The sequence below is a fragment of the Hemiscyllium ocellatum genome, chromosome 15 (assembly GCF_020745735.1).
Source record: "Hemiscyllium ocellatum isolate sHemOce1 chromosome 15, sHemOce1.pat.X.cur, whole genome shotgun sequence".
NCBI lineage: Eukaryota > Metazoa > Chordata > Chondrichthyes > Orectolobiformes > Hemiscylliidae > Hemiscyllium > Hemiscyllium ocellatum.
Genome location: NC_083415.1, coordinates 25,078,081 through 25,093,335, shown reverse-complemented (window position 1 = coordinate 25,093,335; position 15,255 = coordinate 25,078,081). Strand labels below are relative to the sequence as shown.

At 39.9% G+C, this 15,255-nt stretch overlaps 1 protein-coding gene across 3 annotated transcripts in view; it reads right to left on the bottom strand.

The window, feature by feature from the left end:
- Window positions 1-1,210: 1,210 nt before the first annotated feature.
- Window positions 1,211-15,255, bottom strand: part of nfatc2a (nuclear factor of activated T cells 2a) — a 163,396-nt gene continuing 149,351 nt past the window's right edge. For all 3 annotated transcript variants that reach the window (XM_060836001.1, XM_060836002.1, XM_060836003.1), the window contains one exon: window positions 1,211-1,577. In XM_060836001.1, coding sequence (XP_060691984.1) covers window positions 1,563-1,577 — 15 coding nt within the window. In that variant the 3' untranslated portion in view covers window positions 1,211-1,562. The remainder of the gene's footprint in view (window positions 1,578-15,255) is intronic.

Sequence of the window (15,255 nt, the reverse complement as noted above, 5' to 3'; positions counted from 1 at the left end):
AGGATAGACAAGAGGGATAGGGTAGATAAGATGGATACAATTTACACTGGTTGAGAAGTCTTATACTGGGTAAGCAGGGTTTAAGGACTGGAATCAAACATTTCAGAAGTTAAATTCAGAATCAGTTCTACACAGGAAGGCTAATTCGGAAGTTTGGAAAATTCTTCTTCCAATCAGTGCTCTCAGTTGTTAATTTTAAATCTGAAATCAATTGATCATTGTTAAACATATTGAAGGAAAAGGAATAAAGGTGAATGGAGTTAGATCACAAATAGCCATGGTCTTATTGAATGGCAGAACAGGCCCAAGGTGTCAAGATTCCTGATGAAGGGCTCCGGCCCAGAACGTCAATTTTCCTGATCCTTGGATGCTGCCTGACCTGCTGTGCTTTTCCAGCAACACACTCTCAACTCTGATCTCCAGTATCTGCAGACTGCACTGTCTCCAAGGTGTCAATGGCTTAATCCCATTCCTAATTTTTGGTCAAAGCAGCATGGTAGAGTCCTCACCAATGTAATATGTAATCAATATATAAATAAGTATAGGAACAAACTACTGCAGATTCTGAAATCTATACTGAAACCAACAAATGCTGGAGATCACAGTGGGTCAGGCAGCACCCATGGAGAGCAAGCTAAAATTTTGAGTGTGCATGACTCTTCATCAGACCTGAAGTGAGATGTATAGAGACAGCATTTATGGTATAGTTCAGGAGGGTGGTGGTGGAATAGTGAGTGTAGGATGCTAGTGGAGAAAGACGATCAGAATGTGGGAATAGCAAGACAATTGTGTGTCTCCTGCCAGACTTGAACATTGTAGGTGCCGTGCTGTTAGATATCAATATGGCATAGTCGAGAGTGGAGTACTGGAAAAGCACAGCATGTCATAAGCTTATGCCAGAACGTTGATTCTCCTGCTCCTCGGATGCTGCCTATCTTTGCTGTGCTTTTCCAGTACCACATTTTTCAACTCTGATCTCCAGCTTCTGCAGTCCTCACTTTCTCCTAGTTATATCCACATAGCATATGTCCACATTCTTACAGTTAACCACTCTATTCATACCATTTCATTTTTATTCCAAATTGTGCTTGGATCTATCTATGAAAATAGTTGTAAAATAAAACATTTCTGAGACCTTTTTCTTGAAAATAAAGGAGTTGCAAGGAAGAAATATTTTTCTTTAGAAAGCTAAAACATCCAATGATGGGCAGTTGTTCAGTCCATTTTAAAAATGTGAGTGGATATGGGTGTGATCCAATCAACTAAAAGTTAACAAGAGTAAACTAAAAATACAGCTTTTGGACCAAATAAGGACTCTGAATGAATGGAAATAATGAGAAAAATTTGCTAAGCTGAAGTTCCCATGATGATTAGTCAGAGTAGCCAACTCCTTGCCAGGATATTGTTCTGTGCAGCTGAGTATGAACCCTTCGACTGACCCATTAGTAAACACAGGGCGTCACTGGAGGTGGAGAGAATTTCCAAGAGTATTGGGAAACATTCATTGTCAATTTGTTGGGTCTATGACTGGCTTGTTGCTGTGAGTCCAGAAAGATCTTTCCTTATAATTTCATTAACTGTAATGGAAGAGAGAAAGGAAACCATATTAAAATGCTTGTATCAGTGATAGAATTGAAATTAAATATCAAATTCATTTGTTATAAGCATTCATAAGTACATTTCTCAATGGTCAGCTAAAAAGCAAATCAAACAATACAAGAAAGGAACAGCACTTTAAATCTCATGACAAATCACAAGGAGATAGGTCTCGAAACAGCAGCTGGGATAAAATCACCTAACCCAGACGCATCTCATTACCGACCCAACCCAGACACATCTCATTGCAGACCAGCCTTGCTATAGGTCTGAAGTTACATGTAGGCAAGACCAGGTAAGGATGGCAGTTTGTTTCCCTGAAGAACATTAGTGAGCCAGATGAGGTTTTCCTGACAATCAACAATGGTTTCATTGCTCCCTCTCCCCCCACTATCACCTCCAGCAGACAGGCAATGATGGAGGGAAAGGACTGACCATGATCCACTCCTGCAAGGGCACAGACCTTCTGCCTGGTAAGACCTTGACTGGACATCTGACAGTGGCCAATTCCCTGGTCTGGTATGGTAGGCTGCCCTTGACTTATTGTGCCAGCAACCTCCTGTTTGACAGATGCCTCCATGGATCTCAATGTGAACTACTCCCCTAAGACTTTGAGGCACAGCTGCCTGCTTGTTGCACATGTAAGCTGCTGACACATGGAGCAGGTGAGAGTTTGGCCTAGTATATAGCTGTACAGCAAGTCAAGCTGTCCAGTTGTGTGACTGTGCTAACTGACATGGCAAACCAATACAAGGCATGGATGATTCAAGAATACAGATCGGTTCTAAATGAGCGAGCGCGAAGAGTGCAAGCCCTGAGATATAGCCTGGTCCAGCCTACCTAGTGCCTATGCCTGGATGCAACGGTGGTAATCTTCTAACACTAGTTGTTCTGCACCTTTCAATGTAAATCTGTGCTGCCAGAAGACACTGCCAGTGTATTGGAGAGCTGGCAGGATGTTAATGAGGGGTTACCAGATGCTGCATGCCAATGTCCATGGAAGAAAGATGCATGCAACTGGTGCCAGTGGATTGTGCACTGGTCTACGATTTGTTCGTAGACAACATGGAGGTCACTCAGATCAAGCAGTGACCTGAATCCACCAAATGCCTGCTCTAGTTTTCATGTCAATGTTTCCAACCTTGAGTTTGGTTTTATTAGTTATCTGAACTGGGCTGTTAATAAGTCATTTAACAAATAATAATCCCAACAAATAGCAAATTGCCACAACCTGGTGAAAATCTCACCACACCACCTATAGAATAAAAGCCATTTCTGAGGTAATTGGTTATTGCATTTGTCGCCCGATTCTGCCACACATCTCACCATAACCCATGTCACTCAGACTCTGCCCAATAGTCCTTGCAATCTGACCAATAAACCATTTAATGTGTGCACTTATAGAGATCTTTAAATTCATAGTCGAAACTGCATTTGAAAAGCAAAGAAATATAGGATGGACATTCACTGCATGATAGCACTGCGTGATCACAGGAAAAAGCTTCTTTTTTTTCCATTGTGTCAACTATAGCTTTCAGCATGATTTTCTATAATTTCCTGTCTCTTACGCTAAAAAAGAAATGATAACTGTCTGGAAATGGAAAGTTTAGTTGCCCCCTCGTTCTATTAATATCTTGAAGGTGAAAAACGTGGGTGGTAGTCCTCAAATACCCAATTTCCTCATCTGCAATAGGTAAACAGACACAACCACAATGTGATTATCATGTCAACTGTAGAGTTTAGAAAATATTGTCATGTGCATAACTGTAACTGTTTTTGTAAACCTTCAAAAGTTTGATTGCATTTTACATGCTGAAGAGATTAAAAAGACCTTGTGGGCAGATGGAAGAACAATGTACCATAATGTGCTCACGAGAAAAAGACAGTTAACTGAATGACAGCAGGTGTAAAGTTTAGTGTATTAAAGAAACTACTTCCCACAGTTACTTAGAGTTTGAATTAATTATGACAGGATAATGCTGTAATTAGTACCAAAAGAAGAAAGCATTAAAATATTGCTTTATGAGAACAGTCACTATTATTCAACAATAAATTGTTGTTGAAAGCTCTTTGACATTTTTAACATGGGTACATGGTTATAGATTACAAATATTATTGTCATTTGATTATTGATCAAACTTAACTTTTCGAAAAACCAATAATATCTTGGTTCAAACATTGTTACTCCAAAGTCTGATTAGTGGGACAAGTTTAGCCTGCAGCAAATGCAGTTTCGAGCTTAAATTAGTATGTTCAAAGGGAGTAAACACAACAAAATGCCATAAACATTCAGCAGGTCAGACAGACTATATTGGGGAGACAGGCCGCCTACTTGCGGAACGTTACAGAGAACACCTCTGGGACACCCGGACCCAACCAACCCAACCACCCCGTGGCTCAACACTTCAACTCCCCCTCCCACTCCACCGAGGACATGCAGGTCCTTGGACTCCTCCATCGCCAGACCATAGCAACATAACGGCTGGAGGAAGAGCGCCTCATCTTCCGCCTAGGAACCCTCCAACCACAAGGGATGAACTCAGATTTCTCCAGTTTCCTCATTTCCCCTCCCCCCACCTTGTCTCAGTCCCAACCCTTGAACCTCCCTACCTTTTATCTTAGCCTGCTTGGCACACTTTGCTCATTCCTGAAGAAGGGCTCATGCCTGAAATGTCGATTCTCCTGCTCCTTGGATGCTGCCTGACCTGCTGCGCTTTTCCAGCAACACATTTTCAGACAGAATCTGTGCCAAGATATAGCATTAACATTTCAGATTGAGATGATCTTTCATCTGAACTCTGAGTGATGAAAAGTCACCTCAGCCTGAAATATGTTTCATTGCACAGATGTTACCTAACCAGCCAAATATATCTAACAATTTAAATTTCAGGTTTGCAGCATCAACAGTATTTTACTTGTTTTAATGCTGAAAGGTACAGTTTCTTATTTTAAATCTTTTTATTACTTTTTAAATAGCCTTTTAATACATACTTTAATTATATGAAGCATCATTAATTACCCCAACAGCACTTCATTAATCTGGTAAAATATCAGATGATCCCCTCCCTTCCCAGATTCCCTACATGAATAGACCCCTATCTTAGCTGCAATATTGCAAAATTCAGGTTCTTCCTGCCAAAAGGAAAATCATAAGATGAATTACTAGTACAATCTTTTTGTTGCTCATACTTATGAATGATCTGGCAGAGGTATTGCAAGTGCCTTAAAGTATCTTTTCTCTGCATAGGTTGCTCCAATAGTTTTGACTAATAAAATTTGCAGGTCCAGAAAATCCAATGTGTATTATCCCTACAGTAATAAAAGCCAATATGCAAATCTGGAAACAAGCAATGACTCAAATTTTAAAGGTCATGCCACTATCAATAGCAAAATCAACAGTTCTGATAATATTGTGCTCCACAAATACTAAGTTACTCTAATTATGAACAACCCTCTGTCAGCCAAAGTTCTGCATTTCACTTAACTGCAAAATGGCAAGAGAGAAAAGTTAGTGATAAAATCTGAAGCCATTTCTTAATGGCACTCGTTAGATGCGAGGGTATTGCAATTAACTGATGTTCCCTTTAATGACAATTTTCAATGTCGTTTAACTTTTATCAATGGAGCTAATTTTGTAAGAGCACAAACAGGTTTATAGCAACATCTGCCATGCCTGTGAATATGACTACAAGTCACCCTGTTGATCAGCCTGGTAATTTGCCTGACTGAAGCACTTACTTTTGAATTCTGAATTCAAGATTTTGAAATGCTAAATATTTTACTTCAACAACTGTTCTCAGGATGGAAGAATTGTACTAGTGAAAATCTTGCTTTGGCCATGTCCATACCTATACATTTAACATTATTGCTCCCTAAGTATAAAAGATGCAGAACAGTAATACAATAAGTTAAGCATATATTAAGTGTCATATATATTTTGGATAAGTACATAAACTTGGCTGATTGAAAATTTTATTCTAGATTGTTGGTGTATAATAATTAGTTTTTAGTGTGTAAAGAAGTATTTCGTGACTACTGCAGCATTTAGAGGAAAAACAGAAAAACATACAACACACAACAGCTCAGTAAATTGCATTTGTGGAAGAACAGATAGTTGGCATTTGAGGCCAGTGCTGCCTCAAGACATGTTCTGCATTATTTTATACCAGTCACATAGTATTACAAAATATTTACTGTCTAATCTGGATGAGTGCACCTTGAACAATGCTCGAGAAGCCTGACACCATCCAGGATAAAGCAGCCACTTGATTGTCACTGCATCCTCAAGCGTTCACTCCTTCCACCACTGACACCTGGGAGCAGCAATCTGTACTACTTACAAGATACAATGCAGAAATTCATCAAATATCCTTGCACAACACCTTCCAAACCCATGACCACTTCCATCTAGAAGAACTAGGGCAGCAGATACATGGGGACACCACCTCCTGCAAGTTCCCCTCCAAGCCACTCATCATCCTGATTTGGAAATATATTACCTTTCCTTCACTATCATTGAGTCAACATCCTAGAATTCCCTCCCTAATGGTAGTGTGGGTCTACCTACAACATAAGGAATGCAGTTATTTAAGAAAGCAGTTCACTACCACCTTCCCTAGGGCAACTAGGGATGAGCAATAAATGTTCTACATGTGAATAAAAAGATACAGTTCAGTTAGCCCAGATATTATAATATGCTCCTTTGGAAAGTCCTCCCAATCTTCTTCATTGGACCAGATTACTTGTTTCCCTGCAGTAGACTCCACACAGCCTGAATACAAGGTGGCTATTTATTTGTTTCCCAGGCTTTTCTGTCTTTTTTACTGAGTTTTACCATTCGTATTAACAATATTCTGCCTTGTACATGATGGTACTACCAGGAGCGGAGGAAGAATTTGCTGCCCTCTTTTTAACCTCTGCCACCACACCCTCCATCACCCCTACTACACACACACACACACACCCACCTTGGTTGACCATAATAAGCATTGTATAAACTTATTTTTTTGCCTGCAGGCACCACACTTCCATTAAAAAACAATTCACTAGAGAATGAAGGAGCTCATTACTAATGCTTTCTTGAGTGAAAAGGAACAGGAATTGCCTTACTTACTTAAAGCTGAGAAAGAGATAATGAAAATAATATCAGACACACATATAAACACAGGTAATAAGCTTCAAAGAAAAGTGTCTCATCCAGATAGAGGAAATAAAGGTTATGTAGTTAAATAGTGTTTAGAATATCTGCTGTTTTGGATTCTTAAGCTGATGCGATAATTGGCGATTGGTTGAATTGTATCCTCAACAGTAATAGAATCTTCAGAAACTTTTGACTTCTCAGTGAATGATTATTTTCCCAATTTGCATTTGTTAACCGTGATAATAAGATGATCTGAACTTACCTGAAGTTGGCCAGGCAAAGTGAACCAGTTGTTAAGAAGTTTATACGATCCTTATAAATCGAGACAGAGTATAAAAGCAAGGAAGTGATGCTATACCTCACAAATCAATGATCTATTTATTGTCACATATATCTAAGGAGATATCATAAAGCCGGTTCTGTTGCCATAATCCACTGCCATATTAAGATACAAGAAGAATAAAAGAAATTACTTAAGAAAAGTTCAGCTTCAGTGGCTGGGTCTCAAACATGGCTTCAGGACTTCTGCAAGGTCCCTACTCTAGACCTATCGCAGCCAGGAGACCCCGCTTTGGGCACAGGTACTGCCGCAGTCAAAAACCCGCTGCCACCAAGAGTCCATTCTTCAGACCTACTGCAGCCAGGATGTCTTGCTCTGCAATCACTGCAGCCATTCCAAGAATCCACACATCGGGCCTATGAAGCCAGGAGACCCCACTGACATCGCTCCAGTCTCCTCATGAGAAGATGAAGAAAAGAAAAAGCAAAAAAAAACATTAAGAGCAAGGAGAGAGAGAAAAAGAATGCATCCAGCCTGGAGTGGATGGGCTCAGCCTGAACATGCTTTGCTTGCTCAATAGGAGAGCTTGGCCAGAGATAGAGTTATTTACGGCACATCTTGGTATTGCTGCTGCTGGTGCTGGGGACCTCCTCCTTTATCCGCCACTCTCTTAGCCTTAAAGAAAACTAAGCAAAAGAAGAAAAGTGCAAACATAAAAAGAAGAAATGCAGAAAAAAAGAAAGCAGTCAAGAGTGGACTTATTGGTCAAATCACATTTGGAATATTTTGTTCAATTCTGGGCACCTTATTTAAGGAAAGATGTTAAATCTCAAGTGAGTTCAAAGGAGATTTACAAGAACAATACCAGAAAAGATTTAAAAATTTGGGATTATTTTCCTTGGAGGATTAAGGGGTCACCTTATTGAGGTGTTCAAAACCATGAATAATTTTGACAGGTCAAAGAAGGATATTCTGTTTCCACTAGTTGGTATGTCAGTAACAAGGTGTCACAATTTGAAAATTGTCAGTGAGAGTGCGAGTAGTGAAGTGAGGAGAAACTTCTTTACTCAGAGGGTTGTTAGGATTTGTAATGTGCTGCCTCAGAGAATAGTGGAGGTGGATACCATAGGTGGTTTCAAAAGAAAGCTGGATATGTATTTGAAAGTGATGAATTTAGAGGGCGACAGAGGAAGAGCAGTAGAATGGGATTAGCTTGGTAGCTTTTGTGTGAGCCAGTACAGACAAGATGAGTTGAATGGCTTTCTTCTCATTTGTAAAATTCTATGATTCTAAGTTAAAATGTCAGTGTGAGACTTCCTGAGTTATTGATTGTGGAAAAGGTTTTATCACTTCTCTGTCTGTTTATCTGACATGGAGAGACTGCCTCGACAAACAGGTTCAGTATCAATTAATGTCAAATTGTGATGCAAGCAAGCACAGTTCAAAATGAGACATTAGGTAAGGACTTTGCCTTCAATGTGATGGCTGATTGCTAAAATGTTTATGATTTAATTTTAAGAACTTTCTACTCCCATAACTACAGATCATTAGAACTGCACATAACTTACTGATAAATAGTTGGCTGCGAGATGGAGTCTGCTACACATTGCTTTTGACGGCAGCTTCCCTTCAGTGAGTGCTTTATAGGACAGAAGGAGACTGTTAATTCCAAGTGACTTTGTTCTAGCTCTCTATCACACGAACTAGTCAGCTTAACTCTCCTGCCATATCCCTGTGGTCCTGTGGATTTATTTCTGTAAGTGTCTATGCAATTTGCTCTTGAAACCATTGATAATCTTCATTTTCACCAACCTCATGGACAACAAGTTCCAGATTATTATTCTACACACCGTATAGAAATGTTCATTCCCACATGTTCCTGCATACCTTGCCCAAAATCTGAAATCTATGCCTCCCAGTCCTTGTTCCCAGTGGGGTCAGATTTTCCTTATCCAAATCTGTCATAAACTTGTATATCTCTATCATACACATTCCTGTCTTATAATGAGAACAACACCAGCTTCTCCTACTTACTCCCATCATTGGAACTATTCTGCGAAATCTCCTCTGCACCTTCACAAGGACCTACATATCTTACCTTCATATCGTACATAGTTGGCAGCCACAACTATGTACAAAGGATTGAACAGTAGGATATACTGATATAAGATTGATTAGTTGCAGTATTCTTTTCCTGAAAAACTTCAAGCTGAACTAAGTTTTTAAAATACATTCAAGAACGTGCACTCAAACCTATCACATGCTTGTGCTGTTACTTGTAGAAAATAACTAGAGCCCGATGTTAGTCATTTGCATAAGTATTAATATTATAATCATTACAATCCTGCAGAAATTACTTAGCAAAATATTTGTTAATCATAAAAAGACAAAAGACTTGCTTATTTGCATCACTGTTGAGGAATTTGAGTCTCCTTAGGAAGGATGTTCCTGAGAGGTAGTCCATTGAAGTTGTATGGGTGGAACTTAAAAATAAGAGGGCCTGATCACCTCATTGGGATTGTATTATAGGCTTCCCAGTAGTTAGTGAGAAGTTGAGAAACAAATATGTATGGAGATCTCAGGTATCTGTAAGAAAAATAGGGTTGTAATATTAGGGGATCTTGCCTTTCCAAACATAGACTGGAACTGCCACAGTGTTAACGGCTTGGATGCGGAAGAATTTGTTAAGTGTGTACAAGAAAACTTTCTTATTCAATATGTGGTTGTACCTACTAGAAAAGAAACAATACTTGACCTACTGTTGGGTAAATAAGGCAGGGCAACTGACTGAGGTGTCAATAGGGAGCGCTTTGAGGCAACTGATCATAATTTTATTAGTTTTAAAATAGTTGTGGAAAAGGATAGAACTGATCAAAAAGTTGAAGTTCTAACTTGGAGTGGGGCCAATTTTGACAGTCTTTGACAAAAACTTTCAAAAGTTATTTGGGGTGGCTGTTTGCGGGCAAAAGGATAGCTGGGAAATGTGAGGCCATTAAAAATAATATACCAAGAGTTCGGAGACAATATGCTCCTGGAAGTGTGTACGGTAAGGCTGGTAGGTATAGGCAACGCTGGACTACAAGAGAAATTCAGCCTCTGGTCAAAACAAAAAGAGGCATAAGACAGGTATAGACAGTTGGGATTGAGTAAATATCGAGAAGAGTATAAAGACTTAGGAATATACTTAAGAGGGAAATCAAGAGAGCAAAAAGGGGACATGAGATAGCTTTGATAAGTAGAGTTAAGGAGAATCCAAAGAGATTCTATAAATCCATTAATGGCAGAAGAGTAACCAGGAAGAGAATAGGGTCCCGTAAAGATCAGCGTGACCATTGGTGTGCGGAACCAGACGAGATGGGTGAGATATTAAACAAATATATTGTGTCAGTATTTACTAAGGAGAAAGATTTGGAAGCCAGGGAACCTGGGAAAATAAATATTGATGTCTTCAAAATTGTTTGTATTACTGAAGAGGAGGTGGATGGATGTATTATAACACAAAGTTAGATAAATCCCTGGGTCTTGATTACTTGTACCCTAGAACTTTATGAGAAGCTAGAAAATAGATTGCTGGGCCCCTTGCTAAGATAACTTTGAGTGAGGTGGCAGAAGATTGGAGGTTGGCTAATGTGGTGCCAACCTTATGTATAGAGAGTGTTGCTGAACAAAGAGACCAAGGAGTGCAAGTGCATGATTCCTTGAAAGTGGAGCCACAGGTCAGCAGGGTGGTGAAGAAGTGATTTGTCACGCTTGCCTTCACTGGTCAGAACATTGAGTTAGAAGTTGGAATCATGTTGTGGCTGTACAGGACATTGGTAAGGTCACTTTTAGAATACAGTGGACAATTCTGGTTGCCCTTCTATACGAAGGATTTTGTTAAACTTGAGAGGGTGCAGAAAAGATTTACAAGGATGTTGCCTTGTAGTCAAGGAATCAAAAATTAGAGACATAGGTTTAAGGTGAGAGGGGAAAGATTTAAAAAGGACCTGAGGGGTAGCTTTGTAACATATAGGGTGGTGGGTGTATGGAACAAGCTGCTAGAGGAAATGATGGACGTGGAGACAGTTTCAACATTTAAAATGCCTATGGATGAGTATATGAATCAGAATGGTTTAGAGGGATGTGAGCCAAATTTGGAAAATGGAATTAGATCAGAATGGGATGCCTGGTCAGTGTGAACGAGTTGGTCTGAAGGGTCTGTTTCCATGTGGAAATTCATAGGAATCAAGTTATTGGGAACTCTTTTTTTTGTTGAAAAGAGACCAAACTTCCAACATTTCCAATAATTTCAGACAGCAATAATCTGCTCAATTCATGTCTTTGCATCTCTGTGATGTGGGGGGAGGGGGGTTGGGACACAACCAAGTATCCAGTTTTACTTCTTGGTTAAGGCAAGAGTGTGAGAAACACAAAGGTCCAAAGAAAAATATGAACTAACCTAATAGGGCACTAAATGAATAGAATTTCTTGGTTTTGTTTTTGAGTACTGTGGCAGTGAAGGTTGTTTGAAAACAGACTCAATGGTTCAAGGACCAGTGGTTAATGTGGTGGTCATCATGTGTCAAAGCGTGAAACGAAAAGGGAAGTTAAAGACGAAAGGAGCGGTTTTCAATACTTGAGCCTCATTTCTATAGAGCTGGTGAACGGTGAGCACTGACCCATGCACATAGAGGCAGCTCACTGATTGGAAGCATGTGGGATACAAGATGAAAGTAAGTGGGGAGCATGGATGGTTTAGCAGCAGATTAACTAATTCTGGAGAAATGCAGGTGGAGTTACATTCCTCTTTACTGCCAAAGTATTTTACAAAGAATTCTTAGCATCCTTCAGCAATCTATTTAAGCTATTTTCTAATCAGTCTGTTCAGGATTATTATTACACTACATGTGGGACTTGAAGCCAGACCTCCTTGCTCAGATGAAGGGGTACTACCACGGTGCCACAACAGCCCTTATAATAAGGACAACAGGCATCTCTATCCTTTTGAAAGAAAAAAATTGATTGTGTAAAGCTTGAGGATAAACATTCCACAAGTGTGGGGCAACGAACTACCATACTGGAAAGGGGATTGAACCCCCCTTAATAACATTACTCTACACCATACTCCATTCAACTAGCCAACTGAGCTATCTAACAAATAATCCCTTTAAGTCTGTGTGTTGGCCATTTAAAGCATTGCACTAATAGACTGAAAATGTCCAGAGTTGTACACAAATAGTATTTTTTAAATATTGAAGTAAAACTCGACCCATTATGGGCAAAAGCATTTGCTGATGATTTCAAAGTCTGAAAAACTGCGCTGGGCAGGCCTTAAGCATGCAATGTGCATCTGATTTTCATTTTGAATGGTGCAGTCAGAAGCTGAAAATCACTCCTTCCCATTTTGTTAAAACAAATGAAATGGTTTGGAGTAGGGTATGATGGTGGAAATGCTGCTAGCAATTATAAAAGCCATCTCTATTTTTAACAAAAATGTAAGGATAATGGAATAGCCATTTTGTCCAGTTGTCCAAACTGGGTTTGCACAGTTAACCCAAGCATGAAGATATCTTTTCGATTCTACGATTAAATGGATAATGGGAGAAAAGTATGTTCTTGATATCAAAATATATTTAACAATTATCAAAATTCAAAAACTACTTCCTTAAAATGTTTCTTAAAACTATTTTCAGTAATGATTGTTTGCTTTTTATGATTAAGCCATCTAACTACATAAGCAAACCTATAACATATTGAACTCAAAGTAAAAAAGCACCATTCAAATAAGGCTGAATTTAGAACAATCGTGAATGGCTGGATGAGTAATTAAGTCGATAAAATACTTGCAGATGTCTTTGTGAGCTGTGCCAGATGTAATTTCTTATATATATATAAAATAGTGCATATGTGCACACACATGCGCACTTGTACTTTTTGGTTTGCTAAATTTAAACTACCACCCACAACTTGACTTATTTCTTAACTACAAATAAAACAAGTTACAACAAGCTCTCCAGCATGTTTCAAAAACAGCAATATCAGCCAGCAAGAAAAATTAAAACCACAAAGTGTTAATATGTCACATCGGAATATTTGAATTTTATGACAGTACAGTGGCAAACTGCCTGATTGGAGAGAAAGTCGGTCTTTTTTTCCTGAAATAACTTTCAGATGGACAGTAATGAGGGTCATATGACAACTTCTTGCCATTTATGCAGGCTTTTAGTCTCCACAGTAGACTCGGCCAAATTATGGTATTAGATTGCTTAGCAACATGACTAACAACCAGTACAGCCCCTGTTGCAATGTTTTTGTTTACTTTTTTTCAACTGAGTCTTAAAAGAGTTGCTGTTTGGAGTACAGCAGTGCAAAATTTTGTCCAGTGAAGTGACATTTCCTGGCCAAGGTACAGTTTGTATCCCCAGGTAGTGAATGTAGAGGAGACATCATCAAAAGGCCTTCCTCCTTCCTCGTCAATTTGTTTGAATCTGATCAATTGCAGTTGTTCATTCCGTGATTATTCCCATTTCAATCTTTTAGACATTGCTACCATCGGTGCTTGAAATAACATTGGGTGGGTGTTTCGCGTGTTCAGTTATGTTTTTTGTCAATTAAAATTCATGTTGGCTTGGCCACCTTAGCTTTCCATTTCTATCCTCAGCTCAAAGCAACTTTTCTCATGTAATCCTCCACTCTTTTCATCATTCACTGAACCATCCAGCTGTTGGGTGCCTTTCCTTCATAGTGCATAGGTTCTTCAGGACTCAGCCACTGGCTACCAGTCTCCATATTCTAAATTGTTTCTTAGTGCAGAGGCAGAGCCAGGCGTGGCTGGAGATGCACTGTGAGGACAATGCACTGTTCATACTGCTAGCACTATATTTAAAACCCAGCTGCACAGTACTTCAGTTTCTACAAGACAGGAACTGCCGGTTCCTGACTCTTATTACTGACAACATGGCTAGAAAGGAATCCTACACCTTGCTTCATGGACAGGAACTGGAGATGTTGGTGGAGAGGAGGGACATCCTTTCTCCTTGGATACAGATAGTTGCCCTGATTAGTGCTGTATTCTGACTGCATCTATCAGTGCTCCAGGAGTGTAAACACCACCATTTTCTGACTGTGACCTCATTCTCACAGGGTCACCATTCACTTTAACCCTACACATTCCTCTCACCAAGGACTCGAACTCTCACGACTGCTTACATCATGTCCACTCAACTGGTCTCACCGACATCATACTCCCAAACTAGTCACCTTTCCTGCCCTTTGCACTTCTTACTCACTCACCGGAAATGCCTCATCACCTGTCCTGTTTTTGCATCACAACTAATTACTCTTCCAACCATTTCCATCATGCAGAATCCTTCATCAATACCCTTGTTTCTGGTGGACTGATGTCTCAACAGCATCTTGACTGACCTATTTGTAATCCCCAGGCTGTTTGCTCTTGACCTGCAGGACTGACCATGGCTGAATGCCTGGTCTGAAACGACACAGCTTCGCAGACTCTGCGAGGACCAAGGGTCAGACTGACTTGCCAAACATCTGAACTGAAATTGAATATGCCCCTTGACTAGCTGTGGTTGTAGCTCCTGACTGTCTACAGTCTTCCTTCACTCCATTGCTCCCCATCGACTTTCAGACATGGCCATTTAATTGAAACACATGCAATTTGTTTGCCACATAAACTGCTGACACATACTGGAGTGTAGCATAGACACAGCCCAGTACTGCACAGTGACACATCCATCCACTTGACTGTGCAGTGTTTTGCACCATTTCAAGCTGCCAACCTCTCTTTTTGCACTGAAAAATAACTTAGAACACAGAGGCTTATATTTTTTTTCTTTACAGTGTGTAGGAGTGCTCAGTCACAGGCTGCCAAGCTGGCAACCTCCAACTAAGTGCAAAATGAGAGAGAAAGCAAGTTAAGAGCCATAAGATGCATCATGCACAGATGCATGAGATGTGTCTGTGTCCCTGTATGTAAAGCAACCTGGCAAAGCATGCAGGTTGTAGGTGTCCCTGAGCTCCAAAATAAAGCATTGAAGAGCGGAAGTGGTGCGTGAATATTCTGAGAGCAAGATGCTGATGTGGTGAGGTTGGTGGGTTGCAGCTGCTGACTTGTATGCATGAGAGATCGCAGAGGATGGTGTCCATGAAATATACAGGGACGGCGTACTGAATATACTGCTGAATAATGGCAGGATGCCTCGTAAGAGCTCTGACTTACATGTTGGTTATTTACACCATC